This window comes from Sebastes fasciatus, chromosome 5, assembly GCF_043250625.1.
Source record: "Sebastes fasciatus isolate fSebFas1 chromosome 5, fSebFas1.pri, whole genome shotgun sequence".
Taxonomy (NCBI): domain Eukaryota; kingdom Metazoa; phylum Chordata; class Actinopteri; order Perciformes; family Sebastidae; genus Sebastes; species Sebastes fasciatus.
The window spans coordinates 16,422,844-16,441,700 of NC_133799.1; the positions used below are offsets into that span (position 1 = coordinate 16,422,844).

At 38.9% G+C, this 18,857-nt stretch overlaps 2 protein-coding genes across 5 annotated transcripts; both read left to right on the forward strand.

Moving 5' to 3' along the window:
• The first annotated feature begins 2,063 nt into the window (after positions 1-2,063).
• Positions 2,064-8,463, forward strand: LOC141767748 (fizzy-related protein homolog). 4 transcript variants are annotated; one of them, XM_074635341.1, is made up of 14 exons: positions 2,064-2,241; positions 3,079-3,196; positions 3,700-3,828; positions 4,021-4,084; positions 4,195-4,325; positions 4,567-4,649; positions 4,753-4,936; positions 5,068-5,133; positions 5,231-5,333; positions 5,843-6,027; positions 6,111-6,344; positions 7,345-7,449; positions 7,570-7,662; positions 7,760-8,463. In XM_074635341.1, coding segments are annotated over exons 1-14 (1,539 nt in total). In that variant the 5' UTR covers positions 2,064-2,239; the 3' UTR covers positions 7,802-8,463. The 4 variants fall into 4 exon arrangements, with proteins under 4 accessions (XP_074491442.1, XP_074491443.1, XP_074491444.1 ...); XM_074635342.1 differs by having other exon boundaries at positions 4,198-4,325; XM_074635343.1 differs by having other exon boundaries at positions 2,064-2,237.
• An 854-nt stretch (positions 8,464-9,317) lies between these two features.
• Positions 9,318-17,110, forward strand: haus5 (HAUS augmin-like complex, subunit 5). Its single transcript, XM_074635348.1, has 20 exons — positions 9,318-9,457; positions 9,602-9,718; positions 10,073-10,135; positions 10,743-10,775; positions 11,223-11,247; positions 11,435-11,567; positions 11,656-11,815; positions 11,922-12,018; positions 12,593-12,684; positions 12,771-12,825; positions 12,924-13,051; positions 13,147-13,228; positions 13,351-13,505; positions 13,790-13,952; positions 14,667-14,747; positions 14,909-15,054; positions 15,124-15,220; positions 16,200-16,338; positions 16,541-16,673; positions 16,960-17,110. Exons 2-20 carry the CDS (start codon positions 9,612-9,614, stop codon positions 17,060-17,062), a joined length of 1,992 nt encoding a protein of 663 aa, XP_074491449.1. The 5' UTR covers positions 9,318-9,457; positions 9,602-9,611; the 3' UTR covers positions 17,063-17,110.
• The last annotated feature ends 1,747 nt before the right edge of the window (positions 17,111-18,857 follow it).

Here is an 18,857-nt window from a genome sequence, read left to right on the forward strand (position 1 = left end):
CAATATTTCACTCTGAAATGTAGTGGAGGTAGAAGCAGAAAGCATAAAATTGAATCAAGTAAAGTACAAGTATGTCAATTTGATTAAATGTACAAGTACTTGAGGAAATGTCCTCATATCATATTCCACCACTGCATATTAGTTACTGAAGTAATATAAGTATTATTATTATCATTATTACTATTATTGTTGTTGTTGTTTACCTATATTTATTTACATTTGTTAAGTGTGTATATTAGTTACTGAAGTAATACAATAAATTATATTTAGTTATTTACTTATACTACTACTACTACTACTACTACTACTAATAATAATAATAATAACTATTTTAGTATTGTTGTTGTTTTCCTATATTTAAAATTTTTTAAGTGTGTTTATTAGTTACTGAAGTAATATAATAAATTATATTTAGTTATTTATACTACTACTACTACTACTACTAATAATAATAATAATAATAATAATAATAATAATAATAACTATTATTAGTATTGTTGTTGTTTACCTATATTTATTTACATTTTTCAAGTGTGTATATTAGTTACTGAAGTAATACAATAAATTATATTTAGTTATTTATTTATACTACTACTAATAATAATGATAATAATGATAATAATAATAATAATAATAATAATAATAATAATAATAACTATTATTATTATATTTATTTACATTTTTTAAGTGTGTTATGTCTTTTGACATTATGATTGTTTATATGGAAAAGAAGCACGGCAATACCATGTTTTGTTATCTTTGAAATTGAGGCTTCACAATAAAAACATTTGAAACAACTGCATATCAGTTACTTTACTTTTGTTACTACACTTGTATTTCCCGGTATGGGATCAATAAAGTGTACCTCATCTCATCTTGTTTATTTATTATTTATTATTTTTTTACATGCAATATTTTTTTGATGACCTGAATTCATACAGAGATCCACCATGTTTTCATTGTAGCATAACATGAATGTGTGTTTGTCAGATTACAGGAGAGGATGGAGAGCAAGACAAGACCAGCAATTGTTAAAATAAGTTATATATGTACATGTGCGTATGTATATATATATAGATACAGTATATGTGTGTATATATTTGTCCAGGAATACTTCAAACAAAGCATTAGAAGGACCCCTGATTTGTCTTTGTGTTCAAGTCTTCAGCTTAACTCCTGGCTTGTTTTATGCATGTTAGTGTCCTAGATGATAGGGTGTACTGTCCTAGACCTCTAAGAATTTATCATTATCTATTCATGTTTATATAATTCTGTTTTAATTTTTTTTTCTTTTACTATGACTATTTCATTTCATTTGTACATTTGTGTGTATTTATTTATTTATTTATCTATTCTTTGTACACTTGTTTTTTTTGAGTGCCCTCTTGGTATTGTCATGGGTCGGGGTTGGGCGGGATATCTATCAGTCCAAACATGTTTTTGCAATGGATTGTCAGAGTTGTATTAATAAAATTCAGAAATAAACTCTGTTTAAAAATTTTTTTTTTATTAAATAATAATAATAAAAAAGTTATATATATATTTTTAAAAGCAGGCAGGTTTAGGACTTGGGTCAAGTACAGCACAGGTAGGTCTACAGCATCTACTGCAGCAGAGCACTCTGCCTCTAGCTGGGTAGAACTAGCACGCCCTCTATGTTTGGTACTTGGTCATGACAAGAAACTCACAAAATAACAGACACGATAACATACAGTATATTTACAACATACAGTTTATACACTTGCATTCAACATGTGCAGTTTCCCAGTTTGATCTACATCAGAGGTTCCCTATCTTTTACATCTACTATGCAAATGGTACCCTACTGAACCCATTTGATATAAAATATATCTATATTTATGTATCTGAAGACATTTACTGTTAGATAAAATATTATATTGTAAGATGGGAAAGCACAGTTTAGGATATATTGTTGCTTGGTTGTGAAATTCTTCAAATTCTTCACAGTAGTTAGCGTCTAAAAACTCCCACTGACCGTAAATGCAACACTTCCGTGTTTTGATTTGAAAGTCCTACGTCACGGGGGGTGGCACAACTCCCACAATGCAATGCGATTTTCACCTGAGCTAAGAGTAACATTAGCTAGCTAGCTAGCTGCACATCTGAGAGTGAATAACTTTAAACACATCTATTAGATTACTCATCTGATTCCTCCGTGACTTGTTGTTCCTGTTTACCTGTCTGTGTGGAGATATTCAAGGACTGGCTCGCTCGTTGTATGTATGTTGTTGCTTATTGTAAATGATTAGATTAGCCACTAGCTCAATGAGCTAACGCTAGTTCAATCATTACCAGCTAGCTTTACCTTTTCAGTACAAACATGACTACAGAGAAGTCTATTTGATGACATTTAACTGCGAACAAGGCTCTTAAAAATGACATTTGTTGCTTTGAACTGGTTGAAAGTTAGGTATGCCGTGATGTTATATAACTAGATGCCATAACTAGCATCACCTTTAAGATTACACTGATTAAATGACTCTGTTGTGATTATTTATGTTCTTTAAATAAGCATGGTATATTTCAAACTGTGCTGTGAGATATGTGAAAGGTTGTATTTTCTATCAACAACATGCAAGTCATAACTATAATCCCAAACGTGGCTAACTTTCTGGTTTTACAGGTTTAAATCAGGATACTATACTGTTCTATAGCTACATAACATTTTGTATAACTTTCTAACTAACCTTGCATTATGGGATACCCTCCAGACAAGCACCAAAAAAAAGCATTTCAGTTTAACTGTTGAATAAATTACATTCTGTTATGATTGTTTATGTACTTTAAATAAGCATGATATCTTTCAAACTGTGCTGTGAGATATGTGAAAGGTTGTATTTTCTATCAACAACATGCAAGTCATAGTTATAATTCCAAACTAACTTTCTGGTTTTACAGGTTTTAAATCAGGATACTGTAGTGTACTATAGCTACATAGCATTTTGTAGATCTTTCTAACTAACCTTGCATTATGGGATACCCTCCAGAAGACAAGCACCAAAAAAAAGCATTTCAGTTTAACTGTTGACATAATTTTGTAATTGTGTGTTTTTCCAGGTGTCCAGCCTCCCAGCCTGTGGCTGTGGGATCAGGACTTCAGGTTAAGATGGATTCAGAATATGAACATCGCCTCCTTCGCCAAATCAACATTCAAAATGACAACTTGAGCCCTGTTGTGAGTCTTTTTCTCTGTTCCTTAATGATGTAAATGTTGTACTCATGGAATAAAATCAGCACCTGACAAATACAGGGTAAATGTTGATGGTAAACATTTCAAGTCACCTGCCACCGTGGCAGTTTTCCTTATATTAAGGCACATTATTATTATTTTTCAAATCCTAAATTACAAATCACGGATTAGGGTTACATTATATATTCCCTATTTCTACTGTATGACATCACTGACTCAGTGTTTACAATTCTAAAGCGTTCTGCATAGATTTCAGAAGTGGCAGACGAAAAAATTAACAGGCTGGTATAAATGTTCAGTGACCTGCCACAGTGGCAGGTGATGAAAAGTTTTATATTCAGACACTGGTTGTACGTCAACACTGAATTTGTGGTGTTATCAAGTTATATTATAAATTAACTCATCAGAAAAGTGACCAAACTTAAAAAAATTCATAAACAAATACATTTATGTAATATAATATATATAATAATTTGTTGGTTTTGCAGAAACTGACACAGAGTCTGCGCAGCCAGACACCCACCGGCTCCCCGTTATCTTCACCCAGTAAGCTTGGAGACAGATTCATTCCAACCAGAGCGGGGGCAAACTGGAGCATCAACTTCCACAGGATCAATGTATGAACAGTTTGTTGGTACATTCGTTGAGGAGTGTGTCTGTGCTTTTGCAAGATAAAAGTAATATTTGTATAATACATGACAAAAGTCTAAAGGTTACAGTGTGTTTAGGTGAAGTTGATTACCGTATGAATGTTCTGAACTACTAGTGTCTATAGCTCAAATTAATGACTGTATCTTTGTGTTTTTTAGGAAAATGAGAAGTCACCAAGTCAGAACAGGAAAACAAAGGATGCCTCTTCTGATAACATTAAAGGTACATAAATCTTGTAAAGGTTTTATTTTGCTACTTCTATTTCTTGCATATGTGCACCCAGGATTGTAGTTTTGTGCTTGTGTTTTAAATAATATTTTTGTTGCATGCAGCAGATGGGCTGGCCTACTCTGCTCTGCTGAAGAATGAGCTGCTGGGAGCGGGAATAGATAAGATCCAGGACCCTCAGACAGAGGACCGGCGTCTACAGCCATCGACTCCAGAAAAAAGAAGTCTCTTCAATGTATGGACACTTCATCTCATACTCCATTTGTATTAAATTACAGTATATAGCATATTGATCGTACAATGTCAGAACAGACACACATACAATATGCTCTCGGAGTCTTGAGTGGGGGTAAAAAACAATATCAAAGAGTAGAATACCACTATTAAGTCAGTGTACAGTTTTTCTTCAGTGTATTATGTTATTTTAATGAAGCTGGTAGACAATATGATGGTCTCGGCCTCTGTGTTCTTTGCAGTATTCACTCAATACCAAGAGGTCGTCACCAGATGAAGGCACCAACATCTCCCCCTACTCTCTATCACCTGTCAGCAACAAAAGGTAGAAGCACTATTTTAGATCTCTCATTGTTGATCACACTGCAAACAAAGAAACGTACATTTTGGCTTCAGGGTTTTACGATCTCCGACTTTTCCTGTTGCAGTCAGAAATTGTTGCGTTCACCCAGAAAGCCAACTCGCAAGATCTCAAAGATCCCTTTTAAAGTCCTGGATGCTCCAGAGCTGCAGGATGACTTTTACCTCAACTTGGTGGACTGGTCGTCTCTCAACGTGCTAAGTGTCGGGCTGGGTACATGTGTTTACCTGTGGAGTGCTTGTACCAGCCAGGTACCGTAGAGTATTTACATAACTGAATTTGAACTGTGCATGTATATTTGTAAAAATATTTGTGTTTCTTGACGGTATTCATTACTATGCTACGCCACAGTGAATCGCTAGTTGAATTGTCTTTTCTTCAGGTAACAAGATTGTGTGATTTATCAGTGGAGGGAGACTCAGTCACGTCAGTCGGGTGGTCCGAAAGGGTAAGTACACACAGGATGCTGCCTTCAGGAAACTGTCAAGGTGAACTTTTGGTACAGTTAGTTTTTCTTAAAATGAAAGGATTCTTCATGTTTTTAGGGTAACCTGGTGGCAGTGGGGACTCACAAAGGCTTTGTTCAGATCTGGGACGCTGGTGCTGGGAAGAAACTCTTTGCCCTGGAAGGACACACAGCTAGAGTTGGTGAGAACATTTTTGCTGTGTTTAAACTCTGAACATGGGTTATCTTGTGCCTTAACAGCAATGCTAAAATCACAATAACAACAAATGAACTGAAATCAAAAAAACTAGAGAGCCGAATTAAAGCTTGACATTCTTGATAGGGGTGCCCTCGACCAAAGAAATTCTTAGTTGACTAACGCTCACACGATTTTGTCGACTAATCAATTAGTGGATTTAATCGACAGATTTGTAAAACTGAGTTTCTCCATGAAGAATCACACAAGAGCACCACTTTAAATGTTGTGTTTACCAGAGATGTGCTCATAAGTTACTTGAAAATAAGTCATTCAGCATGAAAAACGCATAAAAAACAACTAATCGACTAAAGAAATCTTAGTCGACCGAGACCAAAACGACCGATTAGTCAACTAATCGACTTAGAGGGGGCAGCCCTAATTCTTTATAATTGTGTACTGACATTTTAGTCAAATGTGTGACCACACATAAATGAAGCTTTATTCTGTCTCCAGGAGCGTTAGCATGGAATGCAGACCAATTGTCTTCGGGAAGCCGTGATCGTATGATTCTTCAGAGAGATGTGCGGACCCCTCCACTCCAGTCAGAGAGACGGCTGCAGGGACACAGACAGGAAGTTTGTGGCTTAAAGTGGAGCACTGACCATCAGCTGCTCGCTTCTGGTGGCAACGACAACAAGGTACAGTTGTTATTATTATTAAAAACATGCCCCCTTCTTTGTGCATTTACTCATGTGTTCATTGATGTTATTTGTCATCTCAGCTGCTGGTTTGGAACCACTCCTCGCTGAGCCCAGTGCAAACATACATGGATCACCTGGCTGCAGTGAAAGCCATCGCCTGGTCCCCCCACCAGCACGGCCTACTGGCCTCCGGGGGCGGCACTGCTGACCGCTGCATCCGATTCTGGAACACGCTGACCTCACAGCCGCTGCAGTGCATGGATACCGGATCTCAGGTCTGCAACCTGGCCTGGTCCAAGCATGCTAATGAGCTGGTAAGTGACTCCAGATACGCACTGTGAACAACTGATTTAATGACTTTATTCCATGAAATTATAAAGAAACAATTTTCACGAAGGACACACTTGCATTGAGAATAAGTTGAGGCATGGCTTATTTCTAAGCGTCAAGACGATGCCTGTAAAAAGTTGGCATTTGTACTTAATTTATATCAGTTTGTAGAGATTTAGAATCTGCGGATTTCTCGCTTTGACAGTACTCTCCATCTGTTAATCAGCCTAACTCACTGACACGGCCTATTCCTGAACCTACTGCCACTGCAATTTAACAAGCAAACAAGTCCAAGGGGGTTAATACTCTACTAAAAGCATTGTATATCCATGTTAATTTTAATACAGTGGCATATACTTGCGCTGTTTCATTTTTATGCCTTAGCACCGGCGACAGCGGTGGCCAGAGGCATTATGTTTGCGGGTTGTCCGTACGTCCGTCCGACCCATTCTCTTGAGCGCAATATCTCAGGAACACCTTAAGTGAATTTCATCAAATTTGGCACAAACATCCACTTGGACTCAAGGATGAACGGATTAGATTTTGGTGATCAAAGGTCACTGTGACCTCAGAAATCATGTTTTTGGCTATAACTCAAGAAAGAATGTGTTAATTATGACAATTTCACACACATGTCTAATAGGATAAAATTATGAATTGATGACATTTTGGACAGACATGGATGTAAACCGCAACTTGACGTATTGGCAGAGGCATACAATTGCAAGGCGGTAATTCAAGTTTATTGTGAGATACTTTGGAAAATGTACCTGTTTCCACTGGAAAAAGTGTTGCCTCTTTCTGTTTTATATCTTTGGGACACAATGTAAAATATGCTTTGTTGAGGCCAGTACAACTGTCAAATAACAAGACCATCACTGAGAAGATGGTGTTTGTTTGTAATAATAACATAATGTATTAATTTATTAATAGTGAATTACACAAAGCCTCCTTCAAATTATAATATTACTTTTTTTTTTCCAGGTGAGCACTCATGGCTACTCTCAGAACCAGATCTTGGTGTGGAAATATCCAGCTCTCACTCAGGTTGCCAAACTCACCGGACACTCCTACAGAGTGCTCTACCTGGTCAGTTTATCAGTTTGTGTTCTCTCTCTGTTGAGAATGTGATCTTGCTGTTGGTCATGTTAACAGAAAAGCTGGCCAGAACATCTTGTGATTTTTATTCTTTCATTGTTTTTATATTAGGCAATGTCCCCGGATGGTGAGGCGATTGTGACGGGAGCTGGAGATGAGACTCTACGCTTCTGGAACGTATTCAGTAAAACAAGGTCAACTAAGGTGAGAAGGCACTTTTTGGGAACAGCATTGTGTAATCACAGACCCCCCCCTCACATCTACAAAATAATTAACCAAGTTTCTTTATCTTTTGTTTCAGGAATCTGTATCAGTTTTAAATCTCTTCACCAGGATACGATAACTTTAAGCAAATATTAAAACTCTAAAACTCTAATTTGAGTGGATCCTGGTGTCACCACTGGATAGCTCATCAACATGGTGCTAAGGACATACAGTACAATCTTGTGACATTTTTTCACAGAGGAAATGGCAGCAAGAACAACGGAGCACTTTTCTTTCATGGTAACAATTGTTTGGGAAATTATTTTTGACTTTTGTGCTCCCGTCATGAATGTAGTCTTTTTTTTTTTTTTTTATGAAAAAAATGTATAAGGAGGATGATTTGTTTTCTATTCACAACAAGAAATTATAGGCCTTACTAAAAAATATTATGTTGTGGAATCTTAAATGTGGAGAGAGCATTTTTAGTTTTTGTTTAACTCAGGTCTTATTTATTTAACGCTGCCGTGAAATCCATTACAGTGAAAGCGGCAATGGCTTCAATGGGAAAAATGCCATTACATATTATGACTAAAACATAAAAACTAAACATAATCACCTACTAAGGCCTTTACAGTATGTGCACCATGTTTACTGTGATCCTTAGAGTACTAAGGTTGAGAGTGGTTGGCTGAAATAATGCAGTTTTGCTCCTGTGGACAGAAAGTCTAATGCTGTGCATCTAGACATTTACTACACAGTTGATTCTTTGTAGTAAAGGAAGAAATAAAAGATGATGGAACTGAAGAACTGGTGTATATTTCCTTTTTGCAATTACTAGTATACCAAATACCATTCATTTTGCATGGTGGTGCAGTGGTTAGCGCTGTCGCCTCACGGCAGAAGGGTCGCAGGTCCGAATCCGGCTTGTGGCCCTTCTGTGTGGAGTCTGCATGTTCTCCCATGTTAGCGTGGGTTTTCTCCGGTTCTCCGGCTTCCCCCCACAGTCCAAAGACATGCAGGTTAGGTTCATTGTTGACTGTAAATTGCCCGTAGGTGTGAATATGAGTGTGAATGGTTGTCTGTCTCTATGTGTCAGCCTTGTGATAGTCTGGCGACCTGTTCAGGGTGTACCTCGCCTTCACCCAGTGTCAGCTGGGATCGGCTCCAGTCCCCTCTGCAACCCTGAATGGGACAAGCGGTTACAGATAATGGATGGATAGATGATTGTATAAAGTTTATGCTGCTCATCTATATGAAAGAAAATATGCTGGATTCGAAACAAGATTTTCTTTTTGAGTGGTGATTTTTTAGGGCTGCAACTAACGATTATTCTCATTGTCAATGAATCTGTCGATTACTTTCTTGATTCATCTATTAGTTGTTTGGTCTATAAAATGTCAGAAAATGGTGAAAAATGTCGATCAGTGTTCCCCAAAGCTTTATTATTTATTATTTATTATTATTATTATTATTTATTATTATTTTCATTTTCTTTAGCAGTAAAACTAGTGAGTAGTTAGAATCCTGATCCTCACTCCAGACCAGCTGGTGGCGGTGATGCGCCATAAAGTTGTTTGCCAACCGCCATAAAAAACTCCAACGAAGAAGAAGAAGGAAGTGTACCCATGACAACATCCGACTACAACCAATCAGCGGGCCGCTCGGGCTGCTGTCTCAGCTGACCGGAAGTACTGAGAACGGGCGGGAAGTTGAAAGTATTCAGAGTATTTCAGATAAAAACAAAAACTTACGTGTAACGTTATTAAAGTAAAGTCGCATCTTCCACAAGAGCAGAGTAAGTTCAAGGACTCTACTTAGCTAAATGTGGTCAAGGACTCGAGCTAACTACGCTAGTTAACGAACTGAACAGAATAAGTAGCCTGTTAGCTTGCTTGTTAGCTTGCTGGCTACAAGTTGTTTACTTTCTGTTGTCTGTCAGGATCACATCCATGGTCAGGATGGCGGACAGGAATCTAGTGCGGGAGTTGAAACGTTGGGCCACAGAGGAGTTCAACCTGCCCCCGGACAGCCTGCCAAATGACAGCTATTTTAAAACGTTTGTATCAAGCTTGTTTTACTATCACTGTTAATACTTAAACTGTATATGCAATATCATTTTCCACTTGTGCAATTTGGTTAAAAGTCTGTTTATTGTCAATACTGTATATACTGCTCCTATTTTTATACTTCCTTTTATTAAAATGGTTCAAATTTTGTTACACTTTGTTTAGCTCTTTTTTTTTTTACTGTTAGCTGATGCATTTTGTTTTTTGCACTTTCCCCTTTGCTGCTGTACACTGCAAATGTCCCCACTGCAGGACTAATAAAGAAATATCTGATCTTATCTTATATTAGATGTCCTCACAGTTGCAGCGTTGAACAAACGTAATGCTGATTATTTGTTTTCTAGGCTCTGTATCGGGACAGGGAAGTCAATATGGAAATATGTCATCCAACACGTTTATCAACAGAGGTTAGTCTTTACACCATTACACCATATAGATATAACATTGTTTTATATCTATGGTTTACACTACTGTAACCCCTTGATCAGTTACCCATGTTTGTGTATGTCATCCCAGAGCTCACTCTGTCCCCATTTGTATGGTCAGAATAAAGCATATCATAATAATAATGCACACAGTGCATAGACTAAGCTACTGGAGTTACCCTGCACTATACTCATTTTTAACAGTCTCTTCTGCACTATATTCAGTTTTTAATAGTCGTGTATCACAGCTGTTACCCTGCACTATATTCAGTTTGAACAGCTTCTTCATCTCCTTGTATTTTTATATCTGGTATATTTTTTTATACTTTGTACTACTAACTTTTTTACTGCCTTTTTACTAACATGTTTTGCACTATGGAACTGTGATGCTGGAAACTTACATTTCCCTCGGGATCAATAAAGTTACTATCTATCTATCTATCTATCTATCTATCTATCTATGTCATGGCATCAGATAAATGTCTTTATCTGTAAAATAAACTGTTGTCCCACCCTCTGTACATTCTTTGAGTGGGAAGATTGGAAAATAATGGATTACAGATTCCTGACGGTTTCTGTGTTTTTCCAGGAACGTGAGGATCATGCGTGGCAATCTCCAGTGGTATCCTTTCTGGCCCTGTTTGAGGATTTTAAAGCCATCAGTGTCTGTCACTACAGTGGCCATGTCAACTTCATGTGTACATTTAGGGCATTTAGTTGCCCTTATAAATGTCAGTGAGAGGCCACTTGGACAGAAGAGAGTCTGTATCTTGCTCAATACTTATTGCTGTTTGTAAGTTGATGTACAGTCTCTCTGCCAGCACTTGGACACACCGCTCCTCTCATTGATTACCAAGGGTGGCATACATATAGTGGATGCTTGCAAGGAACCTTTATGGTGCATCCTGTTCCCTCTTTCTCTCTCTGTTTCCTGTCAATTGTCTACTGTGCTGTCTTGTAAATACCGCCCTCTTCCTATACTTGGTACCACTCAGTGTACACTGAATTTCCTCAGCCACTGTGTGTTTCGCATTTATTCGGTAATTTCCTTGACATTATGATCTTCAAGGTACAAAGTTCTTCAAGACAAAGAGGTAGGCTACAACTCGTTTTCCTTCCTTGTAGTTCATTTCTATTTCATGATATACCTGCTCGATGTAGTGCTTGATTAATCTTGAGTGATCACACTGATGATACACAGTGTGGAATTATTATTTCAGTAAGAAAGCCACAGATAAACTGAGATGTGTTTTTTATCTGCTGGTGTTTTTGCATGCTTAGTTGAAGAAGGCTGAGTGCCAGAGTGAGGCTGCTAAGCAGAAAGAGCTTCAGAGGAAGATAGAGCAGCTGAGAGCTGAGATCAGTCACCTGGACTCTCAGATCAGTGGAACAGAGGAACAGTTGACTACACAAGGTTAGTCCCATCAGACCACATTACTCCTTCCATAGTTAAACAATATTTAAAGTGATCTCCTTCACCAGTGTTTTCTATTTACTAACAGAGCAGTCCATCAGCCGTACCTGGGCCCATGTGGAGGACAGCCGGCGTAGAGAGCTGCTCCTGCAGGCCTTCAGGGAGCGCTGCATCTTGGGCCGCAAGGTGCTCTGCGATGACACGCAAAAGATCAGTGGGCACTGCCAGGCACTGGAGCAAATTACCAGGTAAAGTTGAAAGTTAAAGTAAAATAAAAAATCAATGAAGTGAGAACATTTACACACCTGTATTAATCATGAAATATGTAAGTGAGAACTGTATTGTGTGTTGCAGGAAAGCAGAGATTGAAGTGCTGTTTGATAATAAGCCTTCCAGCAGCAGTGATGGCGACAACCTCAACTCTAAAGTCGCAGCAGAGGCACAGGTCCTGGTAAGAGCTGCCTAAATCTGGTCTGCACTTTATCTGGCATATGCAGCGTTGGTGTATTGATGCTATCCACTAGTATATGTTTCAGTCAGAAAAATAAAGCGTGAATAGGCCAACTGACTGACCTATATAGTGCACTATATTTACCATCCCTGATTTTATTTCAGTGTCAAAATTCTGTGAAATGTATCTATATAGTGCCGTCATAGTGGTAGGAGTGTCTGCTAACAACTAAACAATGCAATGGTCCGCAGTTATACGACTCTACATCAGTCATGAGTGTCCAAAATCTTGATTTACAGCTCACTATAGAGTAAACTACTGAGTATATACACTATTATACAGAGAGCAATGAATGAGGGAGTGATTTTGGATACACAACAGCTATGGATTACTGCTGGTCGTTTCAATCTCATAGTTCTACAGCTGGAGGAGATGCCCACTGATTTGACGAAAAAACAGTTGAAATCTACATACAGTATTTTGGAAGAAGTTATACCAGTTGATCAGCCCATGATATATCAGCTGCTGACTGAAGGAAATGATCGAATTTGTTTGCATTATTTTTTCCCGTTAGCGTGAAGTGAGAGAGCTGTGTGACGACAGGGTCCACTTCTATCAGTCTTTACAAGAGAGTGAACTGAAAACAGTGCACTCTGCAGCCAAACAGTAAGAACTACAGTTGATACAGTCTATCAGAATGTTGTCAACTTTTTTTTCTTGAATTAATCACTTCTCTCTTTGTTTCATCTTAGTATGACACGTGAACAAAGGACTGCTGTGTTTCAGTACTGGCTGAGTGCTGTGGAGGTCGGTGTATTTTGATCATATTTCCCTACATATTTTGGTACTTGTATACTGTAAATTTTCACTTTGAATTAACTTGTTGTTGCTTGTCATGTCATCAGAACATGTTGGGTGGTTATCCTCCGAACCACGTCCTCTCAGCATTGGAGTATTTAGCTTCCAGAGAGCAGAAGGAACTAGAGGAGAAACTCGCCTCTCTGGATGTGACACAGGATGTGACAGCTCTACGGTAAACTTCAATGTTATAATAGCGATCTCTCTTCCTTTAGGACTTTAAAAGCCCCAAAGATTTCAGTGTTTATTTATGTCGCATTTTAATTGCAGGTTCCGCTACGAAAGCAATCACCTACTGGACATGTCAGCAGAAGAGGATAATGAGTTGCCATCGGTTAAGACCCTCTTAGAGGTGCTTAACACAAACACACACTGTAATGTAATATTCATGGAGTTCACAGTAGCAGAGGAAACATGTTCATGTGTTTCCTGGCATTTGTGATTAAAACAATTTTATTTGTTTGTTGTTTCCAGGATGCTTGGGAAGAGGTGGAGCAGAGTTTGGTGGAACTGGCCCAGACTCGCTCCAGAGTCCAGCAGCTCCAAAACCAGCTGCAGGGCCGCAAGAAGAAAGCTGAGCAGGAGGTGTCTGGCATCGCAGATGAGCTACACAACGACTCCTTGGCACTGTAAGCAGCAGACTCACTTTAGAGATTGTTGATGAGTCATGAAATCAGTGTATTGCCTCAGGAATAATATTTTAGTCTTATAATAGGAGCTCATCAAGGCTTTTTAAGATTGAACAATTTCTTTTTAATTTTAATAATTCTTTGCTCGTGTTCTGTCTTTATTTTGCGCTTGCATTTGCAATGAATTTGTTGCTAACAAAAAATAGCCCATAGTCAAATTAGAGACTGAAGGGATCCGGGTGAATGAAAATCTTGTCTTAAAACATTTACTTTGTTGCCGACAGGTCAGCTCTAGAGGTGGAACTTCAGTGTGTGATGCAGGCGGCAGCCAGGGATCATATCAGAGACCGGTGTATCCAACTGGACCAGCATGCCAGAAGCCGACAGGAGGCGCTTAGGAACCTCCACAGCCAGTGGCAGAGCATCCTTGAATTCAGACAACTAGTGGTGAGAATAAATTGACAATATGAGACCTCTCAAAACCTACTGCCAGTGTTACTCCTGGATAAAGCATTTTCGACATGTTTCAAAATATATTAGTAATTATTTAAGAAAATGTGGACTGTAGAGCGGCATGTAGAGCAGAGGTTTTTAAACTGTGAGGGGGGCTCCAAACAGTTTCAGGGGGGGGGGCTCAGTGAATGGAAGTGAAAAACTATGTTAGTTATTAAATTAGTTATCCGACGGTCACATAGAATAGCCTAAATGTGTGTGGTTTGGTTAAAGAGATAGTTCAGACATACAGTAGTTGTTTTTTTTTTTTTATGTTTTTCCTACTTTTCCAGAGTCGGAAAGTAATAAATGCCTTTAGGACAGACCTTTTTTATCTTTTGTTGTAGTCTGAAGTTATGTCAAACAGCAATATTAAGCCATCTTGGCTCAATTGTTGAGTGTCTATGGGGTCAAATAACATAATCATGAAAAAAAATTGAGTGAAACTAAGCAAGTAAACTAAGGGGGGTAAGCGTTGTCTGAGAGGAGGCCTACAGTCTCAGACTTTGAAAATCCCTGGTCTAAAGGATTTGGTTCTGTGTGTTGTTAACGGTCTCTAGATAAACTTCTTGATTTGCCAAACCTTTTATGAATTTAAAATGCAGAGGCATCAGTATTTCTCAAACATATATATATCACTAAACATGTTCTGTTGTTGCGTCTCTCCAGGTTCTCAGACAGGAGCATATCAGAGGTCTAATTAAGGGGAACTCCACAGCCAAGACGGAGCTGATTCGTCTGCACACAGAGGTGGGGAAGTTCTCCAGCTATGATACTGAAGTAGAGGGATTATTATAAGATTTGCTTTAAGATTAATGTTTTGGTCTCTTTAAGCTAAAAAATATTTTCCACAAAAAAAGCTATTTTTTTGAACATCTCTTGAGGATTTCTGTCCCTCTGTCTTATTTCAGTTACATGAATTCGTCCGGGGCAAACTGGTGCCACAGTTTGAAGTTGTCACCACTGCAGCCGGCAGTCAGAGGAGCTCCATTTCCAAGGAGGCCAGACATTTGGGAACGATTTCGCTTCTTGCTCTGGACCGTAGGACTGTTGAAGGGTAAGAACAAGTTGCCTGATACTTGAAGGAGTTAACCTCAGTCATTCCACATTGTTTCTGTTGTTTCAGAATGCAAAGAATCCCTTCATCGTGGTTGTCCATCCATCGCTTGCAGTCCCCGACCTTCAGCAGCTTGTGTCAGAGTCTGGCATTCCCACTGTATAGGGTGAGTCCGGGCATATGATGCATCAGTCTATTTTAACAAAAATGAAATCTCCTTTTTTTTGGCTTCTTGCTCTGGGCAACAGATATAGTGTTATGGCTGTGGCTCAGAGGTAAAGCAGGTCAATTAGTGGACAACCCGCTCTACCTCTCAGCCACAGAGGTCTAGCAAATGGAGACAATAGAGACAATAAAGTTCAACAATTTTGTTAAATTTATTAAATTGTTGTATTTTATCAGATGCAAAAAAAAAGAAAACATGATTTCAGCATTATATATTGGCTCTAAATATCGGCATCGGCCATTGAAAGACCCATATTGGTTGACCACTAGTTGATGATTCTATTCAAAGGCAATTAAGTAATATGTTAGCTATATTATTATTAGCTATAATCTTGTAATGGTTAAACCAATGAAACTGCAGGAGAAAAGTATTTCTTATTATTTTTTAAATGGTAAAAAAAATGATAAATATTATGAAATATATGATCATTAATATGCATTTCAAACATTCTAAAAAAGTGATACAGAACAGTTGATTAACTGTACAAAAGACCATTAAATTGTGTTGTCAAAGTGGCAGACCATTGATGCGTCACTTTGCATGTGACGTTTGCCTGGGGACACTCGTTGCATTCCTATAAAAGTTGTGCTAGCAACTCCTGAAGTTCACGCTGTTCCTTAAACATCACATGCCCAGAGTGGTTTCGATTAGCGAGCTGACTGTCAATGCCAGTTCTTGACCCTAGTCCTCACCAGCGGAGCTGATAAAAATATTATCTAGAAAATTAGTTTTACTGCACAACAGGCACAACACCAACAGTCTTGTACTGTTGTGAATTAGCTTTTTAAGGATATCTGCTGGTCTTACAAACAATCACTATGTAATTTTTTTACCCTTTATATAAGTTTAATTTCATGGAATTTTTTCACCTTTGCATCTTTCTCTGACTTTAAATTTTCTCCTCCTTCTTAAACTTCAGGCTCCAGAGGAGTTGTGTTCCCAGGCGCGCTCCCAGCAGCTTGAGTTGCGTTTTCTCCGTCAGTTACTGCAACTTCACTCTGCTACTTCGCAGAAAATACAGAAGGAAACAGAGTTGCTGCATGCATCTGATCAAAAAGGTAATCAGAGGAACCCATCAAGAGTGAAGCTTTTATCATGCTTAAGATACACAGCAAGAGCTGTGCTGTATTTGGCTGTTTGTACACATATTGTATATGATATGTATATGACGTAGAATGTATGTTCCCTGAGCAAAAATAAGTTTTAAAAATGATTATAAACACAAAAAAAACGACTGTTTGTCTACACTGTGCCTCTTAGCTCTGCTGTCCAAAGTCATGGAGGAGGATCAGAAGCTTCTGGAGGCTATGGTACCGAGGGTCAGAGGCCTCACCCAACGCAGCGCCCAAGGCCTTTCTTATGGGGTCCAAGTCAAAACTGCCATCTCTTACTGGTGAGGCACATTTCCGAAGTAGATGACCCATTGCAAACAGACTTTGTGATATCAGCAAATATCGTATGTTATCCAAAGAATCGATATCGTATTGTGATGAACCTTGTGATTTACAAGCCAATGTCCTTGGCTGAAAAAAAGATTGAGGTGGTTTAGATAAATGTGTTTAAACTGCAAATGTGTTATCTGATAAGTAATTAGTTATTTTGGATTTATACCTTCAGTGAGGAGTTATGGGTCTGGTTTGCTGGTTAACTTGTTCTATTTTGTGTGTTCATACCTTTAGGTGGGATCTGCCGGCCCAGCATGTCCTACCTGAGGTCAGTAAAGGAGGACTGACCTTTCAACAGTGGCTAGACAGGTGGAAACTTGCTGCCAAAGCCTCTTAGGATACTTCATCGTTTTAGAAAATAAACTGTGGGAAAAAAGTTCGTAAACTTGTGTTTGGTCGATTATTTCTCTGTTGTTACAATGCTAACTGGCATTGTATTTTACATGGTTGGAAAGCCTGTTTATTTACCTTCACAATGATGTCCAGCTTGTAAGGATCATGCATTTGTGGGATGAGCAGCACAGCTGATTATGTGGGTAGCGCCCAAGAAAAATTTGCCAAAATGCTCTGCCAATGCTAAAGGGTGTATTCTCCTGTTGGTATTGACTCTTTTTTTTTTGTTGTTTGGTGGATTGGATGATTTAACTCTATCAGTAACAAGGAACAAACAAGACATATTGGCAATTTGACACTTTATTCATTTAATACACCGTCAGGAGCCTCAGAAGCGGGTGGAAGATCCATACGCAGCCACAACAGCCTGGCACCTCCTCCTCATGCTGGTCACCAACCTGGTCACACGTTGCTGTGGGATGGCGTTCCATTCCTCAACCAGGATTTGTTGCAGGTCAGCCAGCGTGGTTGTGTTGGTCACTCTTAACACGTACAGCACGCCCAAGCTGATCCTACAAGTGTTGAATTGGGTTGAGGTCTGGACTCTTGGCAGGCCGTTCCATTCTCTCTACTCCCACATTGTGGAGGTAGTCTGTGATAACCCTGGCTCTGTGGGGGTGAGCGTTGTCATCTTGGAGGATGAAGTTAGGTGCCAGATTGTGGAGAAGTGGGATCGCCACTGGCTGCAGAATCTCATCCCGATATCTCACTGCATTGAGATGGCCTTCAATGATGACAAGCCTTGTTTTGCCAGTGAGGGAGATGCCGCCCCACACCATGACACTGCCCCCACCAAAAGCTGTTACTCCATCGGTGCAACAATCAGCATAGCGTTCTCCACGTCGTCTCCATACTTTGACCCTGCCATCCAACTTTCGCAGACAGAACCTGGACTCATCACTGAACATGACATTCCCCCACATGTTCAGATTCCATTGTCTGTGTTGTCAACACCAGCGCAAACGGGCCTGACGGTGAAGGGCAGTCATTGCAGGCTTCCCGTTAGCCTTATGAGAATACACTGTTTACCATTGGCAGAGCATTTGGGAAATTTTTTCTTGGGCGCTACCCACATAATCGGCTGTGCTGCTCATCCCACAAATGCACGATCCTTACGAGTTGGATATCATTGTGAAGGTAAACAGGCTTTCCAACCATGTAAAATACAATGCCAATTAGCATTGTAACAACAGAGAAATAATCGACCAAACACAAGTTTCCAAACTTTTTTTTCATAGTTTATAAAGGAGATCCTTTACTGCACCTTTCTGTGGCTAAATGCTACTGTAGTTAAGAAAATGCAAACTTATTTTTTTCTGTTTTTCATGCTCATTACTCCTCTTGATGTTTTACCATGTGAAAGTCAGACAGTTGCTAGAAAGGTGGAAACTTGCTGCCAAAGCCTCTTAGGACACCTCATCGTTTAGAAAATATAAAGGAGATCCTTTACTGCACCTTTCTGTGGCTAAACGACCATGCTACTGTAGTTAAGAAAATGCACACTTTTCTGTTTTTCATGCTCATTACTTTTCTTGATGTTTTACCATGTGAAAGTCAGACAGTGGCTAGAAAGGTGGAAACTTGCTGCCGAAGCCTCTTAGGGACACCTCATCGAAATGTGTATGATGAAGCTGCTAATCAAGTGGAAATAGCCGTTCTTGGCTAGCCTGGCTTACATCCTCCACTTTGTTCAGGAGGTGGCTGGACAAAACAAACAAGGAGGAACTTCCCACTGTCTG